This window comes from Ursus americanus, chromosome 4 (genome assembly GCF_024610735.1).
Source record: "Ursus americanus isolate L20-20 chromosome 4, mUrsAme1.1.p, whole genome shotgun sequence".
Classification (NCBI taxonomy): Eukaryota; Metazoa; Chordata; class Mammalia; order Carnivora; family Ursidae; genus Ursus; species Ursus americanus.
Window position 1 is genome coordinate 31769931 of NC_142130.1, and position 24242 is coordinate 31794172.

Below are 24242 nucleotides of genomic sequence, written 5' to 3' on the forward strand. Positions count from 1 at the left end.
CTTGTCCTTGAAGAGCTCATGATCAGGTTAGGGGAACAAACACATCTACGAACAATTTAAATGTCCTATGGTAAGGGCCATGTTAGAGGTCAACAGGACGTAGAGTGAGTTCAGAGGAACAGTGACCTTCCAAGGAGAGGGTCTGTGAGAAATCAAGGAAGGCACCCCTTGTGCCTGAGCTGATTCTTGAAATAGTTAACCCAGCAAAGAGGGGACGAAGGGATTCTCCAGCAGAGGAAACAGCACAGTCTAAGGCATGGAGGGGAGACACAGGATGGAGCGTGTGGAGAACCGTGGTGCCACAGTGGTTTCTCATGTGGTAGGTGGAGAGCAGAGCACCTCCTTCTCTCCCACTTCTGGATCATGGCTGGGAGGTAGTGCTGGATGGTGAGTTGAGTCAGGAATGGGGTGAAGGAGATCCGGGTGGGAAAGTCTGATGGGCAGGGCACAGGATGGAGCAGGCAGAAGCAGCCTGGGAAGAAACAGGAAGATGGGTACTGGCAAGAGAAGAGGTAGTGGACAGGTCCAGGGAATGAGTTAGAGAACCCTGGGCTGTGGAGCCACAGAGGGGACGAAGTCGGGAAGGAAGTGTGTGGGCCCAGGTGCTGCTGTATCCCAGGGACCCCAGCACTGTCCCAGGTCAGGAAGGAGCTGCTGAAGCACCAGATGCTTCCAGAATACAGGAATTCCTCCGTTACCAGGGGGAGGAAGGGCGGGGGGAGGAGAGGAAAACAGGGGGGTGGGGAGGGGAATGGGTGAAGAGGGAGTTCTGCATTCATTCCACCATGGGCTCCATAGTCCTCCACACCTGGCTGTTGGCTGCCCTCTATGGGATTCCAGAGGATACCTGCATCTGCTTCCTTCTCCCCACATCCCAGGACTACCTCGCACTCAGAACAGGCTTTCACCCTGGTTTTTTCTCCTCAAACGAAAGCTACATCTGGCTCTTGGTTCGGCTTCCAGACAGGTCTTGGGCACAGGGGCTTATGTTAATCTGTTCATCAGGACAGTATTAACATTTTGTTAAGGAAAGAAGTTGTCTGCCCCTTATGTTGTGTATGCCTTCTTGAATATCATCATGGAATGAAGAGGACGTTGCCTTGTTTATGGTCCTCCTCAGAGAAAAGTAAGCCTGTCTTGGGAACAGGTTGTCCTTCAGCTTTCTGTTATAGCAATTGGTGCTCTATTTAGCCCATTGCTCCCCAGCCAAATCTGTTCACTCTTTAGGGCAAGGCCTAGGTTTTATTCACTTTTGTATCTCCAGCCCTTAGCACAGATGGAATAATAAAATGTTTATTGAATTAAATTGTGCATCTAATCTTCCTTTTTTAGTTGGACTGTAGTAGATAGGATGAGAGAAATAGTACTGAAGAAATCATAAAAGGGGAAAGAAAGTCTGCATATTAGTAGTATGATTTCTTAAGGCTGGTGAAACAGCAAGGAGAAAATGCTATCAGCCCCTAGGAGACATTGGATTTCTGTGCCAGGTGAGTCTTTGGATGTATGACCACAGCCAATGATGGGACTGGTGCTGCTGAACCAAGGGGCAGCTAAACAGGGCATGGTTGAGGCAGCACTGAGCTGATGCTGGGTGCACACCTCGCCCCATGGTCCTTGCACAGACCCTGGTCTGCTGGCCAGTGCCAGGAGGAAGGTTCAGCAACCCAGCCAGATCATGAAAGGTCTTACTTGCAGTGAAGGCTGGGGAGGTGGTCAAAAGGAACCATTGAAAGATTTCAAGCAGAGCAGTGACAAAGGAAAGCCATTTGGGGACAATGTGAAGGGCAGACTGGGAAGGTGAAGTTCTGGGAATTTATTGGAGTCAGGGAGACCAATCTAAGCTACACTAACAAGAAAACACATTGTAAGCCAAAACCTGGAATAGTAAAATTAGTTGGTCTCTACTGGAACTTGCAAAGGTATACTTTTACAGAAACTACTCCCTTTCCATCTTAGAGGAGGAAGTTTTGCAGTTTGTTAACCCAACCAATAGGAAGCCTGGATGGATATTGGGGGAATTTCTTTTCCTGTTTTTTTTTTTTTAAAGATCTTATTTATTTATTGAGAGAGAGTGTGTGAGTGAGCAAGAGAGAGAGAGAGCACAAGCGAGGTGAGGGGCAGAGGGAGAGGGAGAAGCGGACTCCCCACTGAGCAGGGTGCTGGATGAGGGGCTGGATTCCAGGACCCTGGAATCATGACCTGAGCAGAGGGCAGACACTTAACTGACCGAGCCACCCAGGCGCCCCTTTCCCTACGTTTTGAAGCTGGTAGAGTACAGGATAATACGGTTTTCCAAAAGCAGGACCAGAAACTGGTGGGGAATACGTCTGAAATCTGCTCCTTTCTGAATTTTGCACTGGATCCAGGGGTGTAGGTGAGGCTGGGGGAACTGCGGGTTTGCAGTTATAGACTAGAGCAGGGCACTGAGAACTTTTTCTGTAAAGGGTCAGATCAAAGTTTAGACTTTAAGGGCCATATGGTTCTGCTGCAATTGCTAAATTCTACCAATAACAGCGCAAAAGTGGCCACACAATGTGCAAGTGAGCATAGCTATATTACGTGAGAACTTCACGGATACTGAAATTTAAATTTCATGTGTAGGTTTATGAATTAATCTTTTGATTTTTTTCGATCATTTAAAAATATAAAACCCGTTCAAAAGTGCATAAAGAAATGAAGGCTGCACTTGCCCACAGGCTACAGCGTGAAGACCCTTTATTTAGAGTCAGGGCTCCGCTACTCAATAGCCTTATATGCTTGGACCTCTACTGGCCTTAGGTTCCGCGTAAATTTCCTAAAATTGTGGCGCCGTTAATAAAACCTGACTCGCTTTAAAGTGCTTTGGAATTCGTGTAGGGCTATACTAGCCTTAGGCCGAAGTTACGGTAGCTGTCGCTCGACCAGTTCCCGCCCAGAAGCCAGTGCGCAGGCGCGCTGGAGGGCCGCTCTGCAGGGAGCGCGCAGCCGCGTCACATCTGGGCCCAGGGAGGCCCTGTTGCCCGGGCGACGGTTTCCCAGCTCCCTGCCGCAACCCGCCAGGCCTTCATCGCGATACACTAAGCCAAGAAGCCCTAGCCATGACCTCGTCCACCCCTGCGTCCTTCCCTATGGGCACAGCCGACGGGTTGCCTGAGACTGAGAAGAACGCAGGGGAGTCCGAGAATACCTACATTCTGCGGCCCATTTTCCAGCAAAGGCGGGTAACGGATGGGTTGTGTGTGTGTGGGGGGGGGCGTCCTACGAGCTGCTGGGTCAGGCAGGCAGAGATCGCCTGGAAGCCCGGGCATCGGGAAAGGGCGCGGGGACCCGCGGGGTGGGCGGGGCGGGACTGAAGAAGGAGGGGCGGGGCTGGGCTGGGGACGCAGGGTGGGAATGGTGAAGGAGGTGGGCTGGGGAAGGGAGGGAGGGAGGGAGGGGCGGAGCGGGGCTGGAGAGGGTGGAGCGGGCTGGGGGACAGAGGAAGGTACCTGGTGGAGTGGAGCAGGGAGGGAAGGAGGGTGGGGCTGGTCTGGGGACTTAGGGGCGAGCCAGGGAGGGGGCGGGCCGGGGCTGGAGAAGAAGGGGCAAGCCAGGAGGGTGGGACGCTATCTTTCTTGAGCTTCCAGCTGCTCTGCGCAGCTGAGGACCCGACCTGCAGTTGCAGTGTTAGGGCGCCGGGAGCGCCTAAGGCTAGCGCAGTGGGAATGGTTGGCCCTAGGAGACCCTGGACGTGGGCAGAGGAAAGGAGATGGGTGGAATAGAGAGAAGAGCAGTAAAGAAGCGCTTTGCATCGAATGCCATTCAGCCATTTCGAGGGTTACTGTGTGCATACGTGTGCCAGAATACGCTTACTCGAAGTCTTACCCAGGTATCATCTGATGTTCTTGGCCCACCACCGTGATACCTTCCCAGAATTAAAGTACACAGTCTAGTGCAGAGGACAGTCCGCTAGGGCTCTAGGGCCCATCACTCAGTTCATTTTCACAAGATAAAAAATTAAATTAAAAAAACAGAGCCCCTCTGTTGCTTGAAACCAGACTACTGAATCAAATGCTCGGCAAATACTGGAAGCCAGGGACTTTGGTTATAATGTGATAAAAAAAATTTCATGCAGTACTTTTTTTTGGTGGGTAGAATGGACATAAAAAAAGGTATGTTCAGTTATCATGGTAAAAGTTTCTAAATGCATAGAATGCCATTCGCCTGCATTTCTGTTGTAAAAGAGAACAAAAGCAGAACAAAATTAACATATTATGAAGGAATAATCCTATGAGATTATTTGTGATTTGTTTGAATAAAACTTGACATTTCACTGAAAATGAGAAAGGCTTAAGTGGAAGAGCCAGATATAGTATATTTGTTAATAGGAAAACCCCTTTTAGAACAGATCAAATCTTGGAAATTTGTCAATGATTCTAAAGTTCATCTGTGAAAATAACCAGGCAAGAGAGCAAAGAAAACACTGTTAAAAGTAATAAGGGTTGCTTCAGAATTTAAATTAAAAAAAGGAACACCCCCCCCCAATAAGGGACGACTAGGGCTACCAAATGTTATACCGCATTATAAGCTGAAAACCTAAAACATTCTGGTCACTTGGCACATAATAGACAAATCAACTGATAGAATATATAGTCCAGAAAATGAACCTCGTGTTGTAATATATGATAAATACAACTAAAATGTGAATGTGTTTTAGGGTGGTGAAATCAAGGGCGATTTTTTTCTCTGTCTTCATTTATTCAATAATCTATTCCTTCCAAAAGTATTTATTGTATACTATGTGCCGGGTCCTGTTCTTTTTTTTTTTTTTTTTTAAGATTTTATTTATTTGACAGAGAGAGACAGCGAGAGAGGGAACACGAGGGGGAGTGGGAGAGGGAGAAGCAGGCTTCCCGCTGAGCAGGGAGCCAGATGCGGGGCTCGATCCCAGCCCCCTGGGATCATGACCTGAGCAGAAGGCAGATGCTTAACGACTGAGCCACCCAGGCGCCCTGGGTGCTATTCTAAGAAATGGGGAGGTAACAGTGAACAAAGCAGATAGAAATCCCTGCCCTCATGGAGCTTATGTTCCAGCTGGGCAAAAGGACAACAAATAGGATAAATACGTAAGTGAACTATATAATGTATGAGATAGTAATGAGTACCAGGAAGTGAGATATAAGGTGATGTGGTAGGAGGGCAATTTGAAGTTTTAGAGAAGGTGGCTAGGGAAAGTGACTTTTGAATAAAGACTTGAAAGTAGTGAGGGAGATAGCTATGCATATAGAATGAGACTCGAATTTCAGGCAGAGGTTAACAGCAAGTGCAGAAGCCCTGAGGTCATGCCTGGTGTGGTCAAAGAACATAGGGAAGACCAGTGTGACTGGAGTGGAGAGAACTAGCAGGAAAGTACTAGAAAGGTCAGAGTGTTTGATGGGGTAGGTCATATGGGGCTGTGCAAGTCACAGTTAGGATGTTGCTTTTACTCTGGGTGAAGTGGGAAGCATTTGGGATTTTTTTTTTTTTAAGATCTAATGTATTTATTTGAGAGAGAGAGAGAGTGTGCACGAGCAGGGGGAGGAGCAGAGGAAGAGAGAGAAGCAGATTCCCTGCTGAGCAGGGAGCCTGACGTGGGTCTCAATCCCAGGACCCTGAGATCATGACCTGAGCTGAAGGCAGACAGATGCTTAACTGACTGAGCCACCCAAGTGCCCCAGGCATTTGGGATATTTTGAATAGAGGAGTGCCATGATCCAACATATATTTTAACAGGACCAGTCTAGTTGCTATGTTCCACAGGATATGGGGGCAAAGGCAGAGGCAGAGAGACTTGAGTGGAGCCATTGTAATCCAGGCAGGAGGTAATGGTAGCTTGGAGCAAGCTGGTGGCAGTGGGGTGGTGAGAGTGATTGAATTTTAGATTATTCTGAAGGTAGAACTGATAAAATTTGCTTATGAATCGGGATGTGGTTTGTGAGAGAGAAAGTCAGCAAGACTGACCTCAAGGTTTTTGGCCTGAGCAACTGGAAGAATGGAGTTACCATCGACTGATAGAGTTTTGAAGAGAGGAGGCAGCCCGGAGCTCAGTGTTGGCTGTATGAACTTTAGTTGTCCATTAGACATCCAGATGGAATACGTGTTGGAATATGTGGTCGGAAGTTCAGGGGAAAGGTCCAGGCTGTAGGTATAAATCAGGAATATGACTTGTTTTCTTAAGTTGTGTATGTCACTTTTATAATAAAAAGTATGAAAAAGAAGAATTAAATTGTTCTAGTGACAAAAGGTTGGGGGCAGTTGGGCTGTGAGGGTAAACTCAAGTTTTGGAGTTACCAATTAGATGTTTCAAACGGTTTCATTTAGGTTCAGACCGTCTGTGGTTAAAGAATGTATCCATGCCGTGCTTAAGGAGGAGCTGGCAAATGCCGAGTACTCACCAGAAGAAATGCCTCAGCTCACAAAACGTTTATCAGAAACCATTAAAGACAAATTAAAAGGTAATTGTGGTGATAATTGGAAATATGTTCCCTTCAAACATTAAATTTTATTCCTTTGTCTCCTTCCCTATCTTTAAACAATGGGCGTAAGCTGTGGATCCTTTTAAACACAATTTTTCTTCAATGTCTAGTCTTCTCAATTATTTGGTAAATTTTACTCATGTGGGTTTTTGCAGATAGTGGGAAAGTTAAAGATATGAAATAAAACATTGTATGCATGCACTATCTGAGAAATTCCAGTATGGGAAAGACCAGAAGTTACAAGGACTCCTTTCTCCCATCATTCTTGGTTGTTTTTCTTACCAACGTATATATTTCTTAGCCTGTCATTCATACCCTCACTGTCTGATCTCAGCCCATCTCTCCTGTTGAGTCCTTGACTAGTCACCAGACTCAACTCTCCACTCTAGCTAAGCTCTCTACATCTATAGAACACACCTCATGCTTTTTGTCCCTGTTCTGTTTGTCTCTGTCTCTCTCTCTTTTTGAAAGATTTATTTATTTGAGAGAGAGAGAGAAAGAAAGTGTGTGTGCATGTGCCAGGGGCGGGGAGGGGGCAGAGGGAGAGGGAGAGAGTCTTTAAGCTGACTCCGTGCTGAGTGTGGACCTGGAGGTGGGGCTGGATCTCATGACCATGAGATTGTGACCTGAACTGAAACCAAGAGTCAGATGCTTAACCGACTGCACCACCCAGGTGCCCCTCTTTTGTTAATAATGTTATACCATCTGAAAAGTCCTATCTACCTTTTTAAAAATAGAACATTTTTTGGAGAGAAGAAAATGTCTATGTAACAGTAATACATTTTCATTGTACTAACCTAGACCATCTAGAAAAGTACACATTTAAGTTTTTTAAATTATATAAAATTCCATTACCCACAGGTAGTTACTGTTTAATGTTTTGGTGTACTTTTTTCTTTTTCTTAATTTATTTTAATTTTTAGAAATTAAAAAATATACAAGAGTACAAAGAAGAAAATAGCAATTCTGTGTATTTCTATCACCCAGAATTAACTACTGTTAATTTTTATTTTTTTTATTTTTACTTTTTTACTATTTTTATTTTTTACTTTTTTAAAAAGATTTTTTATTTATTTGTGAGAAAGAGAGAGAGAGAGCACATGAGTGGGGAGGTGGGCAGAGGGAGAGGGAAAAGCAGACTCCTCACTGAGTAGGGAGCCCGACTCGGGCTTGATCCCAGGACCCTGAGATCATGACCTGAGCCGAAGGCAGACACTTAACTGACTGAGCTACCCAGGTGCCCCGATTTTTACTTCTTATTGAAAATTCACTGTTAAAATTATTGTGAAAAAGATACATGTCCATTATAAATACATTTAAACAATGTAGAAAAATAAATAAAATTAGAAAATCATCCCAAATGCCACCACCGCATATCAATATCAGTATTTAATGATAATCATTAATATTAGGTGAACATCATATCAGACCTCTTTTCTATGTTTATATACATATAAATAAATACCTTAATTACAATTGGGTACTATAGACCTGTTTCACATAGTGGTATAGCATTCATTCTGTAGATATACATATATATATTTTTTTGCATTCATTCTATATTTAAATGGAATGATTGCTCACTGTTTAGTCCATTTATCATGCCATTTGCACTGCCGAGTTCTTTATTTTGGTTTGGTTCTTACCTGATGAGATTTTGTTGTAAGTTTTTAGGAAAGGCTCAGAAATGCTACATTCTCTGGGTTCTCTCATGTTTGAGGATGTCTGCATTTTGCCTTTAAACCAGAATATCTTTTGGATGAATATAATATTTTGAGGTGGTAACTTATTTTCGTGAGAATCTTGTAGACTTTGTTTCGTTGTCTTCTGGCATTGACTGTTACTGTAGAGAAATCTAAAGCCACCTGATCCCATCCTTAGCCTTGATGCTCAATAGCTTTTTTAGAATACCGCTTGATAGTTAGCAGTTTATATCTTTCAATTTGTGGATTTTATTTTTTCCATATCAGGAAAATTTTCTTGTATCTCTGAAAACATTTCCTGTTCCATTTGTTAGGTTCTCTTCTTTAGGACAGCATACTGATATGTTGAATCATCTTTATCTTCCATATCTATTAGCTTTTCTGTGCCATACTTTCTTCCCTTTCCTTTGATATTTACTTGTGATTATCTTAAGCCAGTAATTCAATTTTCATTTGTGTCGGTTCTGTTCCTTGCCATTTTTAATTTTTTAGGTCTGTACTGATATTGTGTGAATATTCAGTTTGTTTCTTAGGGGTGTGATCTTCCTTTTCATCTTTCTGTTGAATATAATCTGATTGAGTTCTTATTTTTTGAATTTATGAGCTTATGTTATATACTGTGAATCAATTGTGAAGAATTTCTCTTTGTTCCTTGGTTTATATTATCTCCTAGGTTGAGGGTTTTGTTTGTTTGTTTTTGTTTTTGTCTTTTAAACAGTATTTTGTTTTGTGTTTCCTGTTATTCTTTTGTTTTTCTTGCTGCATTATTGCATATTCCCACTCTTCTTTCCATTTTACTCTGATGTGGTGTGGTTTTCAGGTTTTTCATTTGCTCTTTTTATAAATGATCCAACATGGTGTGGGATTTCTTTTGTACTCTCCCACCATATCTGAGATTATTTTATTTTTTCCCTCAGAACTACGATTGAAGGGCTGGGTATTTAATAGTCTAGCTGCATAGGTATCAGAAAAGGATGAAGAGAAATGGGTAGGAGAAAGAGGAAGCTCTGCGGAGCTGTGTGCAGTGTTTTGGGCTCTGTCTCCTGAGATTTTGTGAAGTATCCTGAATTAAGGTTCATGTCTCACCTGGGAGGGGACCTGTAGTCTTCAGATTGTTTGCCTAATTTACTATATAATCCTGGAACCTTAATTTTGATCAAAGAGAGTTGGCTATGTTTCAATTTTGTCCATTTCCTTTCCTTTTTTTTTTTTTTTAATCCCCATCCAACTGTTTCCACTATTCCTTGGTTAGAATAGGGGGAAGATACAGATACCCATTCAGTTTTCTTCTCTCCAGATTTGGTGTTAGTGAGAATTTTCAGGATTTTGCTGCTTTAGCAGTATAGTTTCTGGGGAAGCAGCAGAATTGTGCTGGGCCACAGCATTATACTCCAGAATCTTAAGTTGTGGTTTTCTTTTCTCCCTTACTGAACAACTTACAGTTTTCTAAATACCCCATACTCTGTGCTTTTGCACATGCTATTCCCTCTCCATAGAATGGAGACATTGTCTGCCTGGTAAATTCCTACTTGTCTTTCAAGACTTAGCTCATTTATCTCATCCTCCAAGAAGTCTCTTCTGGTCATCCCTTCCCCACTGTCTAGACAAGGGAAGGAGCTGCAGCTCTGCTTGGAATTATTATTTTTTTTAAGAATTTATTTATTTATTTGACAGAGAGACAGCCAGCGAGAGAGGGAACACAGCAGGGGAGAGGGAGAGGAAGAAGCAGGCTCCCAGCAGAGGAGCCCGATGTGGGACTCGATCCTGGATCGCCGGGATCACACCCTGAGCCGAAGGCAGACGCTTAACGACTGCGCTACCCAGGCGCCCCTGCTTGGAATTATTAATATGTTGTTTGTTCATTTTATTCTTCATGTTTGCCTTCCCAACTACTCTGTGCTCTTTAAGGCAAGAAGATTATCTTTTTTTTTTTTTTTTTTTTTACTTTATTTATTTGTTAGAGAGAGAGAGAGAGAGCACAAGCAGGGGGAGTGGCAGGCAGAGGGAGAAGCAGACTCCCCGCCAAGCAAGGAGCCCGATGGGCTTGATCCTGGGACGCTGGGATCATTACCTGAGCAGAAGGCAGACGCTCAACCGACTAAGCCACCAGGCGTCCCAAGAAGAGTGTCTTAATTATCCCTGTGTTTTGAGGACCTACCAGTACCTGACTTACAGTAGGAGACAAAGGAAGGGAGCCGAGATCTATTGAGAAACTAGTATGTATCATCAGTACTGTTCTAGAGCTTTATGTATTACTTGTGAAAAGAAAGGGAAACCTCACTAAAATGGAGTTGGGAGGCCAGAAGGGGGAGCTCTAGTACCGTTCCACTCCTTATCAGCTCAACAGGAAGAAGCCTATACTTTTACTACCCCAGCAGGAGGAAGAGAGATTTTCTCCTTGTCCAGCAACAGCCCTGCCAATGAGAGACTGTCACAATTCCAGCAGTGAAAAGCCACTACATTTCCCACTCCTGGTTTACTTCAAGGGACTTTTTGTTTATAACAGCCCTCCTAACCTCCTCCTCTCTTCTATAAAAGAACCAGCTTCTTCTTTGTTCTCTGGACTTGCCTATGGTTTTGCTATAGCTTTCATGTCCTGAATTATAATTCTCTGCCCTTCCTGAAAAACCCATTTTTTTGCTGGTAAAATAACTTTCAGTTTTATTTTTAAGGTCAATGTACTATATCTTATCTCATCTCACCTCACAACATCCCCCAGGAGGTAGGTTATAATATTCCTATTTAACAGAGGAGGAAGACTTAACCTGAAAGGGTGAACAGCTTGTCTAAGCTTACACACTTGGCAGGCTGACTGACTTATTTACCAAAGTAAGATTTGTCCTCAAGTCTTTCTGACTCCCAAGCTTATCATCCTACTCAGCCAGTCCTTGTGGACTGAATGCCTATGTCCATTTCTAGGCAAATTTACCTTCATTAAATAACTTTACCACTTTCACTTATAGATAACTTTCTTATTTTTCTTTCTAGAAATGGGATTTGACCGATATAAAGTGGTGGTACAAGTAGTGATTGGAGAACAAAGAGGTGAAGGAGTATTGTGAGTAGTTGGTTTTTCCTTCTTGTTTTTATTCTGAGGTGTTTTTTATTAAGTATTCATCCTCCTGACAATTCAGTAAGATTGTGTCTCTGTAAGAGTGAGAGGAAAGGACAGTATAACAAAATGCAGCTGTGAACCAAAAAGACCCTGGCACTGAACAGAGTGGTTGACAGTGTGGGTGAGCTCCGCAATGTAACTCACTTTTCGTAGTATCCGTAGGCCAGTAGGTCTTTTAGGGTTTATGTATATGTGCTCCTAAGTAGAGTATGGCAGTATGTATATATGTTTCTTCCTCAAGTCCTTCTTTTTTTTTTTTTCCTTCCTAAATACCTTCTTGCCTGGTTTTTGTTCCTATCATTCCAAATTAATTTCTTTAAAATTGTCTGAGACCTCCTTATTAGCATATGGAGTAGTTCTTTCTTAGCTCTTGTTTTTGGCCTGGGCTTCTATTTCTTTTTTTTAAATAATTTTTTAAAAGATTTTTTTTATTTATTTGACAGAGAGAGAGACAGCCAGGTAGAGAGGGAACACAAGCAGTGGGAATGGGAGAGGAAGAAGCAGGCTCCCAGTGGAGGAGCCTGATGCGGGGCTCAATCCTAGAACGCCGGGATCACAGCCTGAGCCGAAGGCAGACGCTTAACGACTGCGCCACCTAGGCTCCCCTTTAAATAATTTTTAAAAATATTTACCCATTTCAGAGAGAGAGCGTGTGCGCGCGCACGTGCGGCAAGCATGAGCAGGGGAAGGGGCAGAGGAAGAAGCAGACTCCCCGCTGAGCAGGGAGCCTGATGCGGGGGCTCCATCCCAGGACCCTGGGATCATGACCTGAGCCGAAGTCAGACGCTTACCCAACTGAGCCACGCAGGCGCCTCTTGGGCTTCTATTTCTTAATATTCATTCCAGTTTATTTTGGCCCTGATGTTCCTTATCTAACTTGTTTCTCTTCTGTTTTTCTAACTCTTTCCTTCCCTGGTTCCTCTTTCTCCCCTGCATTGCCAAAGCTGTGAGCTTTCTTCAAGGCTCAATTCTTTTTCTTCTGCTCTTCTCAGTGCTTTCTCAATGAGCTCATTCATTCTCATGACCTCCAGCTGTCGCCCATGTATTGGAGAGTTCAAAATGTGTATTTTCTGTCTTTTCCTATGCCCAAGTGTTAGTCTCCTGTTTCCCTTTGCAAGCAGTACTGAGTATATAATATTTGGTAAGGAAGTATTAAAGTATTTGTTGAACGAATTTTACAAATACATTGTACATAGTATCACTGAGAATTTTTACTATAAAATGTTAGATTTGGAAGGGACTATAGACATTTTCTAGTGTCCACTCCCCTTAATATATGGATGACACTTTCGAGGATCAGTATGATTTGCTCCAAATTCTGTATCTGGCTGGTGTCAGATAAGTAGAGCCTAGCCTTCTGACGTCTGGCACAGTCCTCCTCACCGTGGTGCCCCCTCCCATTTGGTCAAAAGGCTTCAGATTTTCTCACCTCAAAGACGTAAAGAAATACTTTACTACTCTATCACCCCAGATTCAACATGTTCAAATACAGTTGCAAATTTCTTCTCCCTTCTTCTTCAGTCAGCCTGCCATTTTAATTTCTCTGTCTTTCACAGTATTACAAAGGTTCTATTAACTCTGGCTTAAAAACTCGAAGTCCTCTTCTGTCGTATTGAGCCGTTACTCTTTCCCACCACGTGCGCTGTGATCTGGCTGCCAGGCGTACTTAGCAGCCCCTTATCAGCATTGCCAGACTCTGGTCTCTCTCCTCTACAATTCATTTGTATACTAGACCAGTCTTTCAGAAGCACACCTCTTCCATAAACTCTTTAGAGTGTATTTTAAACCCTGTCAAATATAAACTCCTTAAGCTGGTTATGATTCCCTTTGTTAAATGTGATAAGGCCAAACTCTAAAGCATAGCATTCAAAACCACTGCCCCCTCCTTTTTAAAAACTTTTGTCATCTAAAATTTCAAACATGTACAAAACTACAGGGACTAAGGAACTCCCATTTTTCTATTACTTAGCTTCAAAGTTTATCAGCACCTTCGGGTGTTGTTTTATTTATACCCGTATCTATTCTCCCTGTCCCACCAGATTATTTTGAAGCAAATTCCAGTCATCATACCATTTCATTTGTAAATACAGCAGTGTATAATATCTCTAAAATATAAGGACCCTTTTTAACATAATAGTATATCATCACATCTAAAATATTGTCAATCCTTAATATTATATAATATTCAGTTAGTGTTTGGATGTCCCCAGCTGTCTCATATATAGTTGACTCTTGTGCACAGTGTGGAGGTTAGGGGTGCCAACCCCTGCACAGTCAAAAATAACTTTTTATATATGCATATCGCTTTGACTCTCCAAAAACTTAGCTATTAATAGCCCTCTGTTGACTAGAAGCCTTACTGATAACATGAACAGTCAATTAAGACATATTTCTTTTTTTTTTTTTAAAGATTTTATTTATTTATTTGACAGAGATAGAGACAGCCAGCGAGAGAGGGAACACAAGCAGGGGGAGTGGGAGAGGAAGAAGCAGGCTCATAGCGGAAGAGCCTGATGTGGGGCTCGATCCCAGATCGCCGGGATCACGCCCTAAGCTGAAGGCAGACGCTTAACCGCTGTGCCACCCAGGCGCCCCTAAGACATATTTCATATAGGTATTATATACTGTATTCTTACAATAAAGTAAGCTAGTGAAAAGAAAATGTTATTAAATGTTATTTTAAAAATCATAAAGAAAAGATATTTACAGTACTGTGTTTATTGAAAAAACATCGGCACATAAGTGGACCTGTAGAGTTCAAAGTCAAGTTGTTCAAGGATCAACTGTATATGTGTATATATGTGTATTTGTGTGTATGTATTTATGTGTTTATATTTTTTTTTACAATTTGTTCAGAGAAGGATCCAGATAAAGGCCACATGCTGCATTTAATTGATACATCTCTTAAATTTCATGACCCCAAGATCATGACCTGAGCCGAAATCAGGAGTCAGACACTTAACCAACTGAGCCACCCAGGTGCCCATATTGTGGGTTTTTTTTGAGCACTTCCTTACTTTCTGGCACTATAAGATGCTTCATCTTATTCGTTCCCAACCCCAGCCCTATAATTAGCCATTTTTCCAAAGAGCTCTCGTTCATTTTATTGGAGAATGGCATTAGAAACTAACATCTGGGCACTAGGTGTGCCCCTTAACTTTCTAAATATTGCTTCCTCTCTTTTTGCTGTTGTTCTTTTTGGACTCCAATTACCTGTATTTGGATTGAGATGCTCTTTTTACTATATTCCACATGTCTCTTATGCTCTTCTCTGAGTTTTTATTTTTTCTCTCTGTGCTTCCTTTTGGGCATTTTTCCATTGACCTTTCAGTTGACTAATTCTCTTTTCTGTTGTGTCTAATCTGTTATTCAATCCACTAACTGAATTCTTAATATCAGTTATTATGTTTTTCAGGTCTAGAATATCCATTTAATTCTTTTTTATTCATTCTAATTCTCTAGTGAAATCAACTGAGGCACCCAGGCACCCAGACATGAGCTTTATTTGAAGAATTTGTGTAAGAGATTTCTTTTTTTTTTTTTTTAAGATTTTATTTATTTATTTATTTGACAGAAAGAGAGACAGCCAGAGAGAGAGGGAACACAAGCAGGGGGAGTGGGAGAGGAAGAAGCAGGCTCCCAGCGGAGCAGGTAGCCCGATGCGGGGCTCGATCCCAGGACCCTGGGACCATGACCCCAGCTGAAGGCAGACACTTAACGACTGAGCCATCCAGGCGCCCCTGTGTAAGAGATTTCTGAATCTGTCCCGATGAGGGAGGAAGGGGCCTTTCTTTCATGTCTGTTACTAAAATGTAAATCAAGACAATTGCTGATCAAACTTACATACTATTGACGAGTAGTTTTTAGCCCCTATTTTAGTTAGTGTGATCATCAGGGGGAAAAGCCTTTTCCTAAGACACTCAGCTGCAAAGGGCAGGCAGTGCTGGCATCGCCCTCAGTGATACTGCTCTCCTCTGGAAAATATGCTTTCAGGCTCCTTCCTATGGCCCAAGGCAGCAGCAAATCCTTCCTGTCACCTCCTTTTGGCCAAAGCAGCCAAAGACTTAAAAGTCTTTGGTTCACAGATGGCTAGATCCACAAGTACTTTACTGTTGAGCTCCACCTGGCACTTAACTAAATTGACAGTGAATGCTGGGTACTTCAAGCCGTGTTCCTGGGAGGCCCCTGTAATTTGATTAATCCAGAGTGTTCCCATGTTCCTCTTCTTCAGTCTTTGCACTTTTGTGCATTTCACAAATGCTCTGGTCACAGCTCTGACCACCAACCTGTAGCACCGTGCATGCTGCATTACCAGTCAGGGAGGCCAGTGAAATTACTTTTTATCTATGTTCTTCATCCTCCCTCTCTCCTCCTTTTTTACATTTTGGTCATAGCAGTTATTTCATAGTCGTTGTCTGCTTATTCTCGTATCTGGCTCATGTTTGATTCTGTTTCCGTTGATTTTTTTTTTCTTGCTAATCCCTTATGTGACTCTATCTCTCAGCAGGCCTGGTTTAAATCTTGAACATTGTGTCCCAAAATTGTAGACCCTCCAGATAATATTACTGTCTTCCAGAGAGAGTTTTACTCTTTCCTTTTCCATTCAGGTGGACTATGGGCTGCTCACCTTAATCCAATTGGGTACTAAGCGGAGTTGAGGTTAGGGGGCAATTTTGATTTGATGCTCCCTCTACCTTCAGTTCACCCTCCTTTCTTGAATGTAGCCCTCCCGATCTTTCAACTAAGACCCTGGAACTTTCACTGAGACCCCACCCCCATCAGGTACCAAGTTTTATACTTGTTTCCTCAGTATAAAACTACTCTTTCCTTCAACATTTTTTCCTTAGTGTATTGCTTTCCTATTGCTGCTGTAAAAATTATCACGAGCACCTAGTTGGTTCAGTTGGAAGAGTGCGACTCTTGATCTCAGGATTATGAGTTTGAGCCTCACATTAGTGTAGAGATGACAATAAATAAATAAGTAAATAAACTTCAAAAAATTATCACAAACCCAGTGGCATAAAAATATTATTTTACATTTCTGGAGATCTTAAATCCAAAATGGGTTTCATTCAACTAAAATCAAAGTATTAGAAGGACTGCATTCCTGGGGTGCTTTGGTGGCTCAGTTGGTTAAGCATCTGCCTTTGGCTCAGGTCATGGTGCCAGGGTCCTGGGATCGAGCCCCGCAACAGGCTCCCTGCTCAGCGGGGAGCCTGCTTCTCCCTCTGCCTGCTGCTTCCCCTGCTTATGCTCACCCTCTCTGTCAAATAAATAAATAAAACCTTAAAAAAAAAAAAAGGATTGCATTCCTTCCGGAGGTTGTGGGGAAGAATCCACTCCTTTGCCTCTTTCAGCTTCTAGAGATTGCCTGTATTCTTTACCCTTCCTCCATCTTCAAAGCCAGCAGCATAGCATCTTCAGATATTTCTCTGCTTCCCCACTTCCTTTCTTTTATAAGGACTGTGTGATTACACTGAACCCACCCAGATAATCCAGGATGCTCTTCCCATCTCAGGATCCTTAATCATATATCTGTAAAACTCTTTTTATTTTATTTATTTTATTTATTTTTTAAATATTTTATTTATTTATTTGACAGAGATAGAGACAGCCAGCGAGAGAGGGAACACAAGCAGGGGGAGTGGGAGAGGAAGAAGCAGGCTCATAGCAGAGGAGCCTGATGTGGGGCTTGATCCCATAACGCCGGGATCACGCCCTGAGCCAAAAGCAGATGCTTAATGACTGCGCCACCCAGGCGCCCCAACTCTTTTTATTTTAAAACTCTTTTTAGGGGAGCCTGGGTGGCTCAGTTGGTTAAGCATCTGCCTTCGGCTTGGGGCATGGTCCCAGGGTCCTGGGATTGAGCCCCACATCGGGCTCCCTGCTTCTCTCTCTCCCTCTGCCTGCTGCTCCCCCTGCTTGTGCTCTCTCTCTCTTTCTATGTTAAATAAATAAAATCTTGAAAAAAAATTTTAAAAAATAAAAATAAAACTCTTTTTATTTCTTTTGCCATATAAGGTAACATATTCACAGGTTTTGGGGATTAGGACATAGATATATTTGCTGAGAGGGCCATTATTTTGCCTACCATACTTGGCTTTCAGTTTCGGAATTCAGCACATGTCTTGAGGGGAAAACCTACCATGTGACAGGCTCAGTTCTACTTTCTCCTTTTGGTCCCTCAAGTCTCCAATTTTATCTCCCTAGCCGTGCAAGTCTGCCAGCAGTCTTGGCTGGTTTCTTTTTCCCTGAGTAATTGGTTCTCTAGCTGGGCAAAGCCTGGATTCTTAGCTTCTAATCCTGTGCCTGGTTTGGGCAAATGCCCCAGGGAGAATTCCGATGCAGGGTATCAGCTCACCTCCTTGCAGTTCACCTCTCTGGAATTTTGGCTACCCTAGTCTTACTTGCTTCAGCTGCATTCGGATTCATTTTATCCAGCCTTGCTAATTAATCTTGGTGGGAACATTGGCCTGCTACAAACTGTTCCATCATACTTCTGAGTCCTTTTGACACAAATATATATACTTAAATACAGCATTTTTGTCCCTGTATAGCCCAGGCTTTGGGTGTGGCCCAGAAGTCTCAGGTTTATCTTAAACACATTTCTAGCCCTACGCCTGGAATTATTAGTCATTTCTCTGAGGAGCCCTGGTTCCTTTTATTGGCAAATGGTATGAATATAGACCGAATTTTGAAGGCAAGAATTGTGTTTTATGCATCTTTGTATCATTTGCACCTAGCACTTTGCTCCATATATAATAGACCCTCAACCAATGTTAAGTACATTTTTATATTCCTGCCTTCACTTGGTCCAACTCAGCTTAAGGACCACTTCCTTCACGAACTGTTTTTTGGCTTTTTCTCCTGTCTAAATTCTCTAACTTCCGTAGCACTTCTACAAATTTAGTTCAAATGTTATACGACTTGGACTTGGACTAGACAGGCTTTACAATTCTTTTGAATCCTGATAACCTATAAATTAGTATCAACTCTACATTATCTTATTCTTCTTATGTGTTAATTTTTTTCACCTAATTGGGGATTGAGGATTGAGGCAGATTTTATTCTTTTTGGACATATAGTAGTTGCTAAATAAATACTTGTTGGTGATGAGTAGGTTAATTTTATTTCACATTGTTACTGTTGCAGTTTGGAAATAGGTGAAACTTTTTTGACTTAATGTGTGAAATATCAGGATGGGAGAGTTCTTCTATGCAGAACTTAAAAAAAAAGAAACCACTTTCAAAAATGAACCTGGGTGGCTCAGGCAGTCAATTAGGCATGTCCGACTCTTGATAGCTCAGGTCTTGATCTCAGGATTGTGAGTTCAAGCCCCATGTTGGGCTCCACGCTGGGCATAAAACCAAGTTAAAAAAAAAAAAGAACCAATATCATTATGATATACGTGTACATCTGTCTCTACAACTTGAAGCTGAACTGCCTAGGTTCAAAGCCAAGCTTTGTCACTGTTTGTTTGACCTTGACGAGTGTACTTAATTTCTCTGATACTCAGTTTCCATATTTATTAAATGGGTATAGTAACAGTACCTACTTTACAGGGTCGCCTGGGTGGCTCAGTTAGTTAAGTGGCTGACTCTTGATTTCAGCTCAGGTCATGATCCTCAGGGTCCTGGGATCCAGCCCCGTGTAGGGCTCTGCACTCAGCACTGAGTCTGCTTGTCCCTCTCCCTCTGCTCTTCTCCTGCTTTCCCTCTCTCTATAAAATAAATACACGACATCTTTAAAATGCTAATGATGACTCATACATACATTTAATTAAAATGTAAGAACATTTGTAATTTTTTCACTGAACATTGCATTGTGAACGTATTTTCATTTTTTGTAAAGTTTATAAACTTTTTTATAAGTGTTTTGTAAATATCTCTTTAATGGCTGCATAGAATTTCATTGCCATGAAATACCATGATTTCCTCTACCATTTACTGCTGTGCATTTAAGTTGTTTCCATTATTTATTTATTTATTTAAAAAATTTAGTTTTTAAGTAGTCTCTACACCCAACATGGGTCTTGAACCCACAACCCCAAGATCAAGAGTTGCATACTCCACCGACTGAGCCAGCCAGGCACTCCATAAATTGTTTCCATCTTTTAATTGGCTTTGATTTTGCCTGACATTCTTTCTTACTCAAGATTTGGGGAAAGAATGGCTAATTTGAGAATTCAGAGGTAGCATAGCAATTCTGTAGAGAGAATACTGGGTTTAGAACTAGTTAGAAGATTGAGTTCTAGTTCAGAGTTTGTCCCTTTCTTTTCTGGAGCTCGACAAAATGATCAGGTTGGACTAAATAATCTATTGGGTCCTTTCCAGACCTACTTTTTTATATTATTGTGCAGGATTTCAGTCGTAAGTCTTAGGTATTATTTCCTCTAAAAGTTACACAAAAATATCTTGGCTGAAGTAATCTATAACAGCTTCCCACCCAAAATATCAAAGACTCAAGGTATTGACTTGTAAGCTGTCAGGCAGCTGGTCAGAGTCTGGGGTTGCTAGAGTCCCTGGGCTGTTACCTCCAGTGACATCTATGATTCCAGTCCCTTCTAGTTTACCCAGTATATTCTGCTGTATGAACAGGATTTTCTGTGTGCCAACCTGTGAAAAGATTTAGAAGCACTGATCTATAAGAATATATCAAGGAAATAGCGCAGAGGACAATAGGGGAAGGAGGAAAAACTGAATGGGAAGAAATCAGAGAGGGAGACAAACCACGAGAGACTCTTGACTCCGGAAAACAAACTGGGGTTGCAGAAAGGAGGTGGGTGGGGGATAGGGGATAACTGGGTGATGGGCCTTAAGGAGGCCGCGTGATCTGATGAGCATTGGGTTTTATATGCAACTAATGAATCATTGAGCACTGCATCAAAAACTGATGTATTATATGTTGGCTAATTGAATTTAAATTTAAAAAAAAGTATCTAGGAAGAGTTTTGCTCATGGTAAATAGATACAGTTCAGGTCCTTGTTATATTATTTATAATTTTTCATTCTTTGACTTTTTAGCATGGCTGCTCGCTGTTTCTGGGATGCTGACACTGACAACTACACTCATGATGTTTTCATGAATGTAAGTCTATTTGGAAGCCTTTTTTTCCTTTCCAAGGACATGTGGACATTCCAAGTCAAACTAATATCATTAAGATATGAGGACACTTTAGTTTTAGATGTCTGTCTTAGACTCCTGGATGAAATGATTTTACTGTTCCTTTACTGTGTTACTAAGGCAGAAGAAATCTAACGTGCTGCCGATAGGCAAGGAGACTTGTAGGTGTACAGATGACATAACTCTTCACAAGTTTGATTTTGAGAATATCATATATTTATTTAGTGCTAACAGACATGTGGCACTTGGCTAAGTATGAAGAAATTGGGTTGGCAGTGGGGTGCCTGGGTGGCTCAGTCAGTTAAGCATCTGCCTTCGGCTCAGCTCATGATCTCAGGGTCTGGGGATTGAATCCAGTATCAGGCTCCCTGCTCAGCAGGGAGTCTGCTTCTCCCTCTTCCTCTGCCTCTGCCCCCGACTCGTGCTTGCTCTTTCTCAAATAAATAGAATCTTTAAAAGAAAAAAAAAAAAAAAAGGAAAAGAAAAGAAATTGGGTGGCAGGGATTCATGAGCAAAGATGATTTTCATTCAGTAATAAAATTAATTATTTCATCTTAAAGCTATTTCTCAAAACTAAGCAAAAATAAAGAGAAATTTTTAAAAAGAGGTTTCATTTAAACATTGGTACATTATTGGCTGAATGTTTTATATATTTTAATCATATATTGTTATACTTTCTTCCAGAAATGATCCCTTTCTCTCTCCAAATGCTCCTAAGTTGTGAATTAGTAGACTCAGAATTAAAGTATAGAATAGAACAGAAACTTGTTGAGTAAATTAGGAAACGGGTTCCAATTCCAGCTCTGTAACTTTCTAATTGAAAGACTTCAGGTGTCATGAGACTTCTCTCTGATTGTATCAGTAACATTAGGAAACTGAATTAGATTTTCCCAAAGAACGGCTGTGGCTTCCTAACATAATTTGGGGAACTTGTTTAAAATACAGATGCCAAAACCCTACTCAAGTAGATTCTGATCAAATAAATCTGGTATTAAATCAATGAATCTAAATTTTTAAAAAAGTTACATGATTATGCTTACTGCCAGGTTTGGAAGCTGCTTGTGCTGATGATCTTAAGATACCTTTTAGCTCTAAAATTCTGTGGTCCTACCAAAGTTTCGTTTTATGTTCAACTTCCTTAGAGTTCAGGGCTGAATAGTAGGAAGTACTATGTAAATCCCATTTATCAGCTCTCTAGGGGAAGGGTCAAGCTAAGGTGATGATTTTTAATGCTTTTTGGAGTTATTGAGTCCTTATACAATGCAATTCATTCCTTCACCAAATACTCTGAGCTCCCATTAGGTGCCAGCCTCCCCTGGAGGGGCGAGGGATAGAACGATGAATGAGACAGGCATGGAGAACTCTGGGCAGTCCTGTAGAAAGGTGGCCAAAGTGGGATCCACAGACCAGTGCCAGTCCTTGAGCTGTTTGTTTACAGATGCTGTTTACAGGTGAGAGAAGTACATAGAGTGTAAGAGTTTAGAAACTCTTATAGGAATTTGACAAAGTAATTTTATATTGATTAAATCTAATCTAAATTAAATCTAATAGTAAAAAGTCTAGGCTATATTTTGTGTGTTTCTTTTTTCATCTCATTTTCCTACTTACTACTTTTTATTGTATTTTACAAAAGTATCAGTCTGTAAGGGCCTGGAAAGTAAAACAAAAACAAAAACAAGTTTTTCACCACAGATAGCACTGTTGCAGAACACAGCTCATGGTTCTCCCACCCAAGGAAAAGGGACCTGGGCTTAACCAAGAATTTTGCTTTGGTTAGTAATCAGGTACTTGAGTTTAGATTGTTTTCTCCTAGTAGTACGAGGCTAGAGGTGAGATTTGTTGGTCTCAGGAGTCACTAAGGCCGGTGGAACTCCTATAATTACTTAAAAAGTGTTTTAACAAGTTTAACTGGGATCTGGAAAACATTTTGTGATTCTGAGTTAAAAGATAGATAAATGAATTTTATCAATTAAGAACAAACACCCAGAGACCATTTGCCCTTACCCAGAATTTATGACAAGGTGCTATTATGTTTTTTTAAGATTTATTTATTTGAGAGAGAGAATGAGAACGTGCAGGGGGAGAGGCAGAAGGAGAGGAAGAGAGAGAATCTTTAGCAGAGCGCAGAGCCCAACACGGGGTTCAATCTCATGGTCTTGGGATCATGGCCTGAGTCAAAATCAAGAGTCCATGCTTAACTGACTGAGCCACCCCAAGATGCTGTTATTTTTATCTGTGATGTTATAATATAGTTATGCATTTATTCCAAGAAACTCAAAGCATTTCATAATTGTTATTTCTGTGATAAATCAGGAAAAATGGGAATACTCATTTTATGAAATAAAGTTCATTAGTTTGTATTTTACTTCTACCTTCAGAAAGTCTAATTCTTTACCCATCCTACCCTTTGAGCAAGCAATTTTGTAGTTACCCTGAAGCAAGCACCTTTATAGCTATATTCTGGAAACCCTTTGTATATTGAAGAAGGAAAAGAACCTTCATGATTGAAAACTGGCAGGGATCTGAGATGATATTCATTTCATTGCCTTTGCTGCCCTTAGCCCTTCATTAGCACTAACATTCTGGATTTGTGTTTTCTGTTTTGTTTGCTTTTTAGGACAGTTTATTCTGTGTTGTAGCGGCATTCGGCTGTTTCTACTATTGAATTTTGAAAAGTTGGGTAAAAATATGACCATGAAGAAATGTAAACTTTTATATTGTTAACTATCTCAACAAAATAAAGATAATTTGGCATTTTGGCAACTGAGTCCAGTCAGTTTTAGGCCTTATATTTTAGTGTTTTGATTTTATTGTAGTGTGTTCTTATTGTATTTGCAAAGTGGGGAAAATTTGTATTTCAATTGTTCAAACATAACCAATTGTAAATATTTGGGTATATTTTCTACCAGTGTTTATTTTCAGGGTTTAAAAAAAATCATATACACAATTTTGTACCGTGATTTTTCACTTCTTATAATGTCATGTGCAGTGTTCATATCATTTTATTTCCATTATGATTTTCATAAGCATAATTTAATAGCAGCACTTACTCCACTAGGTTATCCCATTGGTTATCGTTGCCATTTCCTTATTAAGGGATTGATTATAATTTTTCACTATTACAAATAACACTGAGATGAATTTATTTGTGCATAAAGGATTTTTGGTACATTTTGAATTGTTGTCTATCTCTCATCCAGTGTTTCTGCTTAGCTATTGTCATCCTACACCTTACACAGCTTATTAGGTTAAACGCACATTAATTTTCTCCAGGGTTTGCTGTAGTGTTAGGAACAGTGTCCCAGTTGTATATGAAATCAGCCCTCCCTTAAGACGCTGAGATTATTCTGGTTACTATCCAAGCTCCCACTCTCTTTGTAGTGATGTTCCCCTTGTAGTCCCTGGCGTCTTCTCCAGCTAGCAGCCCTTATTTGGAGCACCTTAGTTTACAGGACACGTTCAAGTAACTATTTGAAATTCAAAAGGGAAAAAGGGTTACAATTTAAATCCTATTTTTCCCTGGGGACTCCTCAGCACAGTCCTGAGTGTATCCACCCACTTTTCTTCTCAGCCACTTTCAAGGCAAGCATGTAGACAAAAAATAATAATACGTTAAAAAGTTCTTTTACATTCTTCTCCCATCACATTGGGTATTTGCTTGTCTTGCATCTATGGAATCAAAAGGGACCCCTCCAAAGGTTCATTCTAGCAAGGGAAAACTTTTCTCTTTACCAGATACCCTGCTACCTGTGATTTCCTACCAGCTGGCCTCCCTTGAATCCGCTCCTGCTCAACTAGCCCTCGGTTGATCCCTATTGATCATTTTTC

The 24242-nt window shown here is 41.3% G+C and overlaps 1 protein-coding gene across 2 annotated transcripts; it reads left to right on the forward strand.

The window, feature by feature from the left end:
• The first annotated feature begins 2938 nt into the window (after window positions 1–2938).
• On the forward strand, window positions 2939–23181 carry DYNLT2B (dynein light chain Tctex-type 2B). Of its 2 annotated transcripts, none has more exons than XM_045812558.2 (5): window positions 2939–3196; window positions 6319–6452; window positions 11165–11234; window positions 20315–20378; window positions 23032–23181. In XM_045812558.2, exons 1-5 carry the CDS (start codon window positions 3078–3080, stop codon window positions 23077–23079), a joined length of 435 nt encoding a protein of 144 aa, XP_045668514.1. In that variant the 5' UTR covers window positions 2939–3077; the 3' UTR covers window positions 23080–23181. The 2 variants fall into 2 exon arrangements, with proteins under 2 accessions (XP_045668514.1, XP_045668513.1); XM_045812557.2 differs by lacking the exon at window positions 23032–23181 and adding an exon at window positions 21717–21950 and having other exon boundaries at window positions 2968–3196.
• Window positions 23182–24242: the final 1061 nt, after the last annotated feature.